The 12,854-nt window shown below is 37.4% G+C and overlaps 1 protein-coding gene across 1 annotated transcript in view; it reads left to right on the forward strand.

Moving 5' to 3' along the window:
* Positions 1 to 4,452: 4,452 nt before the first annotated feature.
* The window catches only part of MOB2 (MOB kinase activator 2), a 53,089-nt gene continuing 44,687 nt past the window's right edge, over positions 4,453 to 12,854 (forward strand). Inside the window, exon 1 of the mRNA XM_015825287.1 lies at positions 4,453 to 4,566. Within this exon, the coding sequence (XP_015680773.1) occupies positions 4,529 to 4,566 (38 nt within the window). The 5' untranslated portion in view covers positions 4,453 to 4,528. The remainder of the gene's footprint in view (positions 4,567 to 12,854) is intronic.

Here is a 12,854-nt window from a genome sequence, read left to right on the forward strand (position 1 = left end):
TCTCCCGCTTTCCGACAATGGGGGCGGAACGGACGGATGCCCTTCGGAGTCCTTGGCCACAGGGCTTGCTTTACGCATTCCCTCCTCTGCCAATTCTACCAGCGGTAATCCGCAAGATTCTTCAGGAGCGAGCGGAGGTTCTCCTGGTGGCACCTTTTTGGCCACGGAGGCCTTGGTTCGCAGATCTGATGAATCTTTCAGTCAGCGACCCTTGGCGGATTCCGCTGGATCAGGTCTCCCTCAGCCAGGGCCCCATTCTGCATCCCGAACCACAGTGGCTCCAGTTAGCCGTCTGGCACTTGAGCGCTCGATCTTAACTGGAGAAAGCTGTTCACAAGGGGTTATAAATATTATTCAGGCATCACGCCGTCCGTCCACGAACCGCATTTATGAGGCCACGTGGAGAAATTTCCAATCATGGTGTTTCAGACGGAAGTTGTCACTTTCGGCGCTTACGGTGCCTATTATCTTGGATTATTTATTGGAAGGTTTGGACAAAGGTTTAGCACCTAATACCCTTCGCAGGCAAGTCGCAGCTTTGTCTACAATCCTCTCATGCGACTCTGTTGAATCACTGGGTCATCACCCCTTGGTAAGGTCGTTCCTTAAGGGAGCCTCCAACCAAAATCCTCCTGTGGTTCACAGATACCCCTCGTGGGAGTTATCTAGGGTTCTTCGGGCTATTACTAAGTCTCCCTTTGAGCCCCTCAGGACATGTGACATTCGTTCTCTGTCCCACAAAGTGGCCTTCCTGGTGGCTATCACCTCTGCTCGTCGCATTTCGGAACTAGCGGCGCTTTCAGTGAGAGATGACTTATGTGTTTTCCATCAGGATAGGGTTATCCTTCGGTTAGACCCTACCTTCGTTCCGAAGGTTAATTCCCTATTCCATAGGTCACAGGAGATAGTACTGCCTGATTTCTGCCCCAACCCGTCGCATGGGTTGGAGCGAGAATGGCATTGTTTGGATGTCCGCAGAGCCCTTAAATATTATATTTCACGGACTGCGGAGTTCAGGAAATCGGAAGCCCTCTTTGTATCGTTCCACGCATCCACCAAGGGTCGGAAAGTATCTTCTTCCACTGTTGGGAGATGGATAAAGGCGTGCATCGCCGGGGCCTATAAAGCGGAGTCGTTACCGGTTCCGCGGGGGATGACCGCCCACTCCACCCGGAGCGCAGCTACTTCAGCGGCATGGGCCACTCAGGCTTCCATCGAGGACGTTTGCAAGGCAGCCACTTGGGCTTCGCCTTCTCCTTTCATTAGGCACTATAAAATTGATAAGTTTGCCTCTGCTGAGGCTTCATTCGGTAGGAGAGTTCTCCAACAGGTTTTACTCCAAAGTGCCACTCCNAGTTAGTTTGGTGAGCCACAACGTCTTGCTGTCAGTCAATGGCTACGCTCGCGTCAAAGACTGGAGATCACGGTCCAGGACGGGCGTGGCAACTTTGGCTGACTTGATCTGATTGGGCAGGAATACAGTCTACTACCCAATGGTGGAGTCTCCATCTCCGTGCTGAGAAAAGGCGTTCAGGTAAGACAACGCCCCTTTTTTTCCACTATTGCTTCAAATGGATTTAGGGACCAAACACACCTTGTAAGTGGAGTGCCTCAGGTTACAGATACAGTCTTTGCCTCCTAACTATTTCTTCTAAGCTAGTTCTGGCATTGGGGCAGAATGAAAGTTGTACCTCCATGTACATATATTTAAATTTTTCCTGGTTTGGAACTCTTAAGGCATCGCAAACACATTTTTTTATCATTTGCATTTCTGCAGATTCTTTTGCTGCTCAGTTCCAAATGGATTGGATTGAAACAACAGGTCAAAACAATAGGGATAATTCACACTGGGCTTTCTTGATTGAAAGTCCTCCTCTACATGTTTCACTAGCTTTTTGTGTGTGTGTATGTTTTGGGAATCAAATTCTATATACTTGATGGCTTTAGTAGCTGGTTTAGCAATATTCATAATGAATAATGCCAAATATATATTTAATAATGAATAATAAAAGTCACAGATAAACATGTTTTCCAGTGTAAGATTTAGAATTTCAATTACAGTTCCTTCCAACTGAATTGTCATCTATCACTAAGATACTGGTTATTTCCTTAATCTTTATCCACTCTTTACAGCCAACAAATTCATGGTTAACATTTTTTCCTGTGCCAAGGTGGGAAGAATATCAGATTTGTGGAGGCCCATCCTGTCTGTAATTCAATTTGTAAACTAAAGCAGCCTTCCACTCATTTTCTATTTCACTGGATTCAGTATATGATGCCTGATCTTTGGTTTGTTTCTGTCTACTCCTTAGGTTTTGACAGGGTCCGTCTGAGAGTTGAGACTGGTTTGTGGGCTACTGCAAGGTCATGTTGGCATAGTAGTCTTGCTGTCATCTCTGAAACATTCTGTACATAGGGAATTGTGATTTGTATGGTCATTGTTGTTCCTGTTGTAGTTGTTGTGTTGCTTTGGGTGTTTGTGTTGTTTGTGTGTAGGGAACTCTGAATGAAGTTTCGTGGGTATCCATTTCTCTCGAAGACTTTGTATAAGTATTTTTGTTCTGCTGATGTGGCTTCTGTGGTGTTGCAATGGGATTCCATTCTCCCAAACAATGTTCTGACGCAGCTTTGTTTGTAGCATTTGGGATGGTTGCTGTGGAGGTTGAGGATTTGATCTGTATGTGTTGCCTTCCTGTACATGGATGTTAGAAGTTGGCCATTGGTGGTTCTGGTTACAAGAACATCTAGGAATGGCAGTTTGTTGTTATTCTCGGTTTCTATTTTAAATTGGATATCTGCGAAGACATTGTTGATTTTTTGGTAGATTTGGTCGACCTGGTTGCACTTGATTATCACAAAGGTGTCATCCACATAATGTACCCATAGCTTGGGGTTTATTTGTAGAAGTACAACTTCTTCAATTTTCTCCGACCAGGCCAGATATAGGAGATCCCATAGTAGGCAATCCCTTCAGTTGTTGATAGATCTTTCTGTCAAATTTGAAGTAGGTGGTTAAGCATAGTCGAAGGAGTTCTCATGTGCTTTCTGTTGTGAGTGGTCCTCTTGGTGGTTGTGTGTTGTCCAGTAGTTCTTTGATTAGGTCAATTGCTAGTTTCAGATCTACCAATGTGAATAATGCCATAATATCAAATGATATCATTGTTTCAACTTCATTAATGTGTAGGTGTTTGAGCTTGTCCAGGAATTGCACGGCGTTGTGTATGGAATATTGGGAATCGCCAATTAGATGCTTTAGGTATTTCCAAACCAATAGCTGAACTACCAACCCAAGCTACTAATATTCAAACACAAACCTGGGGGCTGGACTAGAAGACCTCCAAGGTCCCTTTCAACTATTATATTCTGTTCTGTTCTGTTCCTGACCTCTGTCAAATCTAAATTGCTTCATTGTTTGCGTATAACAGATTTCCCAGTTTAATTTTTATTTTGATTTGCCTAAATTGTAGGTATATAATTTGGTATTTTATTTTTAAAAGGATTCAGTTTCAGTCATATAAGAAGCTGTACCACTTCTGTTCTTACTTGCCAATTCACTTAGTAAATTATATTTGGAAGAGGTTTTTCTGATGAGATGTTTGTGACATCTAAGTGTGTATGTCTGTTTTTAGATTGTGCCAGTCTCCAATCTGGGTTGTATCTTGCTACTTATGTTCAGGTTCCGTATTAAACATGATTACTGGCTATGTGTTACAGAAACTTCATGGATCGACAATATAATGTTAAGCAGTCAGGGAGCAGATGAGCTGTACAGGAAGGGAAGCTAAGCAACTTAATCAGATATAATGTGATTTATTGAAGGCAGCTTGCTGAGGACTGAGCCCATGGAAGCTTCTGCCCCTCCTTTCGCCACTATGCTTCTCTTCAAGAATAACATGTTGTACATTTTGTGTTAAAGTAGCTAAGCAGCAATCAAATCTGCTGACATTATTATAATTGTCTGTTTCACCGACTTTCCTGTTCGATCGTCTTCTGTGTAATCTTTATGACATTAAAGAATATGGAAACCACTTCTCTTGCTTTGTTTGTCATTTTTCTTGTTCTCCTGAAGCAGTCATGAATATTTGAGTAATAAGTCAAGCAGGAGTGAAAGGCACAGGGGATCATTGGAGCTGCTTGCAAACTTAATTAAAAGAGGAAGGCAAAGCCCATCCAATTTGACTCTTCACTTCTGCAGACTTATCCTTGAAAACTTGTCTGGGGATGTCACTTTCTTCTCCCCATTGCCCCCTTTGCTTCAGCTGCCAGATTCAAATAGTTTTTGTTAAATTTTGGATAATGTTGCTCGTAAAGAGGGTGGACTATTTTACAGCCTGGGCTCTTGTTTTGACTGTAATGATTTCCTTCCTAGTAATTGGCGGTTCCTGATTTTCCCACTGATGACTGTGAAACAGGAAAGAGATTCTCTGACCAACAAATGCTTTTCTAACAAACAGGTGCTTTTGTTCTTATTAAACTGGAACAAACATTATTCTATTCTGATTTTTTCCTAAAATTTCTATTTGCAAACATGAGACTTAAGAAGAATGGGTCTTATACACTGAACAGGTAAGAAAATATAAGAATTTCCTTCCATTATTTCTTATTTTCCATCTACTAAAATAATGGGAAAGAGGAGTAAAATTGTTTTGAATGTATGGGAAAACTTGCTTTTCAGCCCGTGCATGTACTTTCCCCAACATGATGTCTGTTTATGTGTGCTTTATTTATAATCAGTCCTGCCTTGCATTTAAAAACAAGTTATGTCTAAGGATTTTATTTTTGCACAAGCTTCTCTGGATATTTTATGACCTCGCTATTGTACGTGAATAAGACAAGTCTTTAAATATGTTGCATGTATTAATACACTGCATGAAACCTCTAGTTGGTGGGATGCAAGCAACATTTAATTTCTAGGCTGGAAATCTTAACTTGGATAGGATAAGATGCTTGGAGTAAAACTGAGATTTGGCTGCATTTCTGGCATACTGACCAAAATATGCCAAAACTCTTCTTACCGTTAGTAAGAATGCTGCATATAGCAAGGGCATGTTTAAGGCTACAACTTCTCTTTCTTTACTGAAAAGCATTATGTGAAAGCTTTAACTGACCAGTACTAGATGGGTGGCCGATTTCAAAATATATGGGTGCATCTGAGATGTCCCTGGTATGTAGAAGATTGAAATAGTAAAGAACACATTACCAAATGAATCAAATAAATGTATGGACTATTTTAAGTGTGGAAAACAACAAGAATGTAATAGATCTGAATGAAAATTGTGTGATCCCGTGGAACTGATGAATACTTTCAAGGAATGTGAAGATGAAAGTGAAGATGAAAGTTTAATTATGTTGAAAGGGCTTAAATATATGTCAGGTGGAAGATTTGGCCATGCATTGAAATAGGAATCCATACATTAGTGATAGTTGCATATTATGCTTCTGTGAATTGTGCTAATGTCTTATTGTCCAAGCTTGCTTGGACAGTTTACTTGTTGTGAAAAATTTGATAGGAATTTTGGTACTTTGATCTAGTATGTAATACTCTTAAGAACACTATTTAGATGAGTGCAAACATACTGTAGCAATCCAGAACATCAGAAAAGGAAACAGATCATCTATATAACAACTTCCAACAAAGCGCACAACTTTAGCAAACGGTGCCTGACCACTCAAGCCAATATAGCACCACTAATACACGCTGTGAAAAGGATAACACTGCTATACATCAAAAACATCTCAGAAACCACCAATGGACTACTGCAATCACATGGCATCTTCATAGCACACAAACCAACTAAAGCCCTCCAAAACATCCTAAATAAACCAAAAGACCCAGCAGCCACAGCAAAAGAAATCATCTACAACATATAGTAAAAGGACTGTAACAGCTACTACTAGGACAAACAGGCAGAAGACTAGCAGAGCACACCCATGAACACCAAATAACAATAGAAGACATGATGAAAATTCCTTAATTTCACAACACATGGACGGACTTCACCATAGTTTCTACTGGGAAACTCTGAGCATCCTAGACCAGATTTGAGCATTTTATGGCCTGTGGGCCACATCTAGCCTGCTGCTGGAGGTCCCAGTCCAACCTCTACTGGCAGCGAAAGGGCAGGGCGATTGGTGCGTTGGGAGTAGGGCATCAGTATCGGGGTGTCAGTGTAGCCATCTCAGGAAAGATGTGGGGCAGTGGCAGCATCGGGATGGTGTAGTGACAGAACAACAATCAGTTTCTGATGTGGCCCCTTGGGAAAATTAACTGCCCACGCTTGTCCTAGGCCAAGCCAAGTCCAAAAATACTAGAGAATTCTTGAAACCCTGACAGACAAACCAGCCAGCAATGGGCTCATAGAGATACACAACAATTACGTACCATTCAAAAGAAACAATCAAAAAGCCAAAAAGGAAACAAAAAGACCTAAACACCTCATCTTTACCAATCAACACACAGATATGCAGGGATGATCACAAAGAATAATACTAGACCAACAATCAAGAAGTAAACAATACTCCAACCAAGGAACTATCAACTCAGACAAACAAGCTAACAAAAAATAACAGCCTAATCAAGCAGTCACCAAGAACACTTCCTCCAAGAGAACAAACCCCACTCCCTTCTAGCACTGATGATGTTACCTAGTTAGGTAATGAAATGTCTGCAAGGAAACAATCAAGCTCAGAAAGTACCAAGGACCCTACAGTCATGAGATTCTTACTCTTGGGCTAGATACAGAATAAAATGTAAGTATGAAACTCTCATCTTTTCTGTCATCTTTAATATAAAGCTAAGGAGAAGATGATCAGATTCTTGCCATCAGCATCACCGTTCCATATTTTCCATGAAACTTTATTGTGCTGTAAGAACTGAAGTGTCAGGTGCAAAAGATCAGATCCACACATGAAGGTCCAGTTAAACTGATTTATTGCTAATCATGCCTATGCACAGAAATCTTTTCAACTAACAGCACCTGCTTGGATTTAAATAAGAGTCAATGGAAATCAAGGGAGGCTGGATTAAATTTGCTTATGGCTGCATCGGGATTTTAGGCTAATCTCTTTTTTAACTCCTTCCCCAGGTTCTACCACTCCTTCTCCCACATGAAACATTATTTTGATTATTTTGAAATGCTGTTTTTTTTTAATCCATGTATGCTGTGAGGTCCTTAACAAAATTGTTACTTAAGCAATACTGGTAAGAAGATTAATTTATTTTTAATTAAGACTAGCAGGTGGCCTCATAACATTATTTAATGAAAACAGTGCCAAAGCTTAAGTGTTCAGCTTAAACTTTTCATTTTTTAGGAAAGCTGTAGTAGGTCTATATAAAGCAGGTCCTCATAACAACTATTATTTATAGTTAATTAATTTTGCACTTACTGTCTCATTTTAATTGGGTTAATAGTGGTGTGAAACAAAAGTCCATGGAAATCTGAGAAAAGAGAATGGAAGCAGATACAGTGATATAGAAATCTGGATAAAATATGATTGTGGAATGTGTATCATTTTTCATTTTGTACCACTTTTTTCAAAATAGGCTACAAGTTACCTTCTCTGGAAAATAAAATAGTTCTGTCTTTCCCACTAAAAATCATTTAATTTTTTTTTCTCCTTTATATCATAGAAGATGCACAATAATAATAGGATTATGATGTAGCAGTAGTTTTGTATGAATTGTTTACTTGTGCCATTTCTATCCATAATCTTTAATTAGTGGCCTTTGGGAACAAATATGCTCCGGGAAAAGAGAAAATCTTAATGATGTGCATTTCCTGTTTTAATAGTGGGACGGGAACTTCTGTGTGATCTTGATCTTCTTAACTATATACTTTAGCTTTCAAAAGTAAGAAGAAATTGAAAGCAAAATTCATTTGTTAAAAATATAAGCTAAAAAAATAATCACTTTGCTTACAGGTTACAATGAAATTGTATATTAGAAAATCCAGTAATTTGTTTTAGCAGAGTCAATGCCATGGTTTGATCTACATTATTGTGACAGTATGAATAAATGATTGTGCAATAACCTGTGATATATGCATAATACTTAGTTCTGCCAAAGAGTCTCAATGTCATTTCATTTAGTTGGTTTTTATTTTGGGCCTTAAAGTTGATAGTTAATAGAACTTCTTCATTAATGGTACAAACCACTGCTACCCTTCCTATGTAAATCAACTTTTTCCTTTTGGAATTTTAATTTCCTTTACAATAATTATAATTGATTCTTGAAATTAACAAAGCTTGTGTTTGATAATCTCTAGCTATCAAGCAATATTCATATTCACTTATTACAGAATAATTTAAGATATATTTATTTGAAAATAGTTAATGATTTTTAAAATTGAAAAAAGCTGAAAAAGCTATAACTGAATTTTCACTTGTTTCAGGATGATCCCTGTAACTTGCTAATTTTAAAAGGCAGAATACATATTGTAGATTTCTAATTCAAGACTAATTAGACTTCAGACCAGCTTTTAAATGCTAATGTAAAGCTATTAATGAAACCAAATATACCAAATCTGAAATCTGTAACAGCAAATCTATTGAACGTTATGACTTGTGTTGACTATAATAGTGAAGCCTATCTAGTGAGGCTGCTGTCACCCTAGCAGTGCCTAAGGGCACCATCCACTGGTTGTCATTCACTCCACTGCCACCACCGCCACCCCGAAAATCATGCAACAAAAATAATCACATTTATTTTACGGAAATTTGCTGTTCTACTTCACATAACAGATGTCAGGGGGCCCTGGGTCATTACATTATCCTTCATTGTAGATAGCTTTTTTGATGTATCAGTTTTGAATTCACAAGCATATCAGATTTTTTTTATTTGATACATTAGTTATGTTAATCATAATTAATGGTAATTGAGTAGGTTGACCAATGTGATGACATTCGGATGTAATGCTAAACATTGACTTGTATTAAATAAAGTCTTGAGGCTCATAAGCTTCCATTTTTCCTTTCCAGCCTTCCAATTTGCTTAATTTAACTGTGGTAATTGAAATAAGACACATTTATAGAATACCTCTTGAAAGTGACTCATTTTTCCCGTAGTTAAACTAATCATACATAGTTAAGTTTCCATGACCTAGAATGCTACAGTTAAAACACAGTGAAAATGAGCCTTTTCAGTCACCTCCTGGTGGTCAGGGGAGAGTTCAAGCTCTAATCCTGCTGCAGGCTTTTCTTATAACATTAAACTGTAGTCAGCCAAACCACAGTCTTTTGTAAAATTAGAACATCTTAGTTGTGTGTATTCTAAGTCATACTTTGCCCATACCAGATCTCTGCACATCCCTAGAAGATATTATTAATCTGAACCTTTTAAAATATATTTATAAAATAACTTCAATAACAAAAATGCACAAGTTAATCTTATTAATTGATTGAAGGTACTGTATGCACTGTACACTTTATCCCTCCCTCTAACAAAAGGGAGGTTTTTTAAAAAAATTCCATTGTAAAAGTCTTTCATAAGAAAAATGATCAAAACAATGGTTGCATTCTATTGTTCTTCATATATACTTTGTGTCATTGAGTAGTGGCAATAAAATAGATTCTAAAATAACATTTTATTAAATTGAACAACTGTACTAAATAGTTTATTTTCAAAGTAAGTTGAACATAAAGAAACGTTGGTTTGGAAACTCTCTACTAATCTGCAACCCCCTCTCCCTTTGGCTTCTGAATACAGTTTTTGACATTTCTGATCAGAAATTGGGTTTCTTTTCAGATAGTTATCCTGCATTTTTTTAAAAAAAGATTTTGGTTTGAATCTTAATTGGTTGGCAACAAAGATGTAGAACCAGATGCTGAAAAAAATAAAGATAAAAGCAGTACCTTACATGGCATAGGGTTTCCTAGGTGGAAGCACGTACAGAATTATGTAGGCAAACTCAGTGAAACGGAACAAATCCATCCAATGATCTTGTTGGTATCAAATATAGAAGTGGAAATATTGCTTGAGAACAATATTAATGCATTGGCCATCTGATTCTGGGAGATACGTGATGGAAAGCTAAAGTTCCATCTTTAGTTATTTGAACAGAATACTTTAGAATGTGGCTGAGATCTATCCAATATTATGAGGATGGTGCTTTAGGATTCAGATGGCGACTCATATCTCTCTTATAGTCAATCAAGAGGCTCTTCCAGGTGCCAGATGGTATAGGAAATGATTAACCATGTAGGTTTTCCAGAAAAGTTTTGCTTGATAGCATTCAGGACAGGTTACAATATATCATCAGACTTCAGCTTTAAATCAGGACCACCAAAAGTCCTGAGTGATGAAGTTGAGTTTTGTGTAACTGAAAATGGTAGTGTTTTTTGTAAGCAAAGGGTTAAAATTTTGCCCGTAAAATCATAGAGATAACCTCTGTGATATAAAGAAATAAAATAAGAAGAATAAGTAACTTCCTCCCTTCATTCCAACAAATACAATTTATTGCCACCTATTAAGTTGCAACCTAACCTCTCTTCACTCCCTATCTCATCTCTTAATTAAACACAAAATCTTTGTTCCTCGTCAGCAAAAATTCAGTAAGTGTTGCCAGACACAACTAATTATCTATTTTAACTTTGATCAAATAAGCCAATTGTATATTCCTTCCTAGCCTTTTAACTGTTTTAATTCTTAACCCTTCCAAATAAAATCCCACAACTTAATTTCTTGCCATCATTTTTATATCCTTCCGCAGACGATCTTTCAAACCTTAGCAAATCTGTTTTGTAAATCTGATAAAGAAATTGGTCCTTTTTGAGGAGATCAATTTTCAGAAAGTCCTTCAAAAATTTAATAGATTTCTTTTGTACATCCAGTAAAACAAATCTCTCTCTCTCTCTCTCTCTCTCTCCCTCTCCCTCTCCCTCTCCCTCTCCCTCCCTCCCTCCCTCTCCCTCTCCCTCTCCCTCATGACACTGAAGCATCATCTATTTTATCTGAAAGTCTAATACATCCTTTTTTGACATTATTTTTCCTTTCTACATTTATTTCCACATTCAGGTTAATTTCGGACTTACCCAATGCATCCTATTCTTCTTCCATTGCATCCTTAACTGTCTATTTATCAATCATGGCTAGCAAAAAAGTAAACAATGCCACTTTCTCAGAGAAGAAATCTCCTGAAAAGTTAGTTTTAATTCCAAGTCCATTTGAGCCCTTAATCCATTGTTAAACTGTTTAAAAATACATACTCTAAGTACCCTTTTGATGAATAATCCATAAAGTAATATTTTTCAAACATTTTTAAAATTATATTTAAACATTTTTTCTTTGAGGAGAAGGCAGCTCACCCAGTAAAGGCAGTATAACCTGTCATTCTGAAGGGAATTAATTCTTCTAAACCGACCAGCGGGGGAGGACAAATAAAAAGTGATTAAGAATTGAGGTTCAGTTAAGTTTTATGTCCTTTAAAATGGCTGCAGTGAGGACTGTGAGCAAAGATGGTTCCTCTCTCAAATCCCAGCTGCTCAATCCATAAGCAAACTGCAAAAAAGATGATTCCTGCAGTTTACTCACGAGAAGTAAACTGCAAACTATCTTAAAGTCATAAGTCTCTGTCATAATGCTGTCCCACTGCAAAGTAGACATCTAGTTCACCATGGCTCTCAACTGGAAGTCCTATAAATGTACTATTTTTTAACTCATCTGAAATAATTCTGTGGCTTCTGTTTGAAGGAAATCTAAAAAAAAATGTCCCTGGGCTTGAAATTATAAATATGTTAGAAAAGTAGCTAGTAATATTGTAATGTTAAAATATACAGTCATGACAGACTTCAGAGGGAAAATTTTATACATTAGCTGCCCAAAGGTACCTTGCAAATAAATAAATAAACATTTCTGTCAGTAATTATTTTGTGTGTGGATTGAACTGAAGTATTTTTTGTATTTCATTTGACAAAAGTGGGCAATATGTCTGATTTTTACTTAGTGATTGATTCCCTTATATTAACCTTTGCTTGGTATATGCTTCTTATATAAGAGCTTATTTGCTGAAAGGAGCATAAAATATATTTTGGTCTGTAAACAATTAAAATATAAATATAAATATAAATTAATTGCTCATTTTAGGCAAAATGGTGGAGTTTTGTATGTGAGTTAGCATCACTTGCTAATTCAGCAGGAATTAGTAAAATCCCCAGATTTCTTTTTTTTTTTTAAAACCCACAAAAGTAGTATTCTCAGCATGTCTAGATATTTTTTCAGGACAATTTTTTTGGGGTGGGGTGGCTGATAAATACAATGGAAAAATAATTAGAAAGAGATTCTACTGTATACCAGAATGGAGGATTGATGAGCCCTGTGATTCCAAATATTTTCAAATGTCCTTTCTCCTAAAAAAACAAAACAAAACTTTTTTTATCATATATTACTGGTAAGAGGTCACTTATCCATAGTGTTTTGTTTGTTTATAGATGTGCTGACATAGGGAGACCCCTCCAAACAGATTTTACCTTGGAGATACTAGGCTATCATTCTCCAATTTAGCATGCAATAATAGAGATAGGATAAAATACCACATGAACTTTCTTTTTCTAAGTTATATAGGATGTGGTTTGTTATTCCTGCTCTATGACTGACGAGATACAGTTTTGTATTACAAAGAAATTCTAATAGTGGGCTGGATGGAAAACTCAGAAACTCAAGAAATGAGAGGAGTTTTATCAAGCAGTATATCCCATGAGTAATATGTGCATAAATCATTCCATGCAGTAGGTGCAATTTCTGGATACAATTGTGCAGTTCTGTAATGAACAAGTAAGAACCACCTGATATCACAATATTTTAATATAACACTATATACAGATGTATATAACTCTAGATTCCAACTAATATAAAATCCATT

This window comes from Protobothrops mucrosquamatus, unplaced genomic scaffold, assembly GCF_001527695.2.
Source record: "Protobothrops mucrosquamatus isolate PMUCROS unplaced genomic scaffold, P.Mucros_1.0 scaffold2583, whole genome shotgun sequence".
In the NCBI taxonomy this organism is placed as follows: domain Eukaryota; kingdom Metazoa; phylum Chordata; class Lepidosauria; order Squamata; family Viperidae; genus Protobothrops; species Protobothrops mucrosquamatus.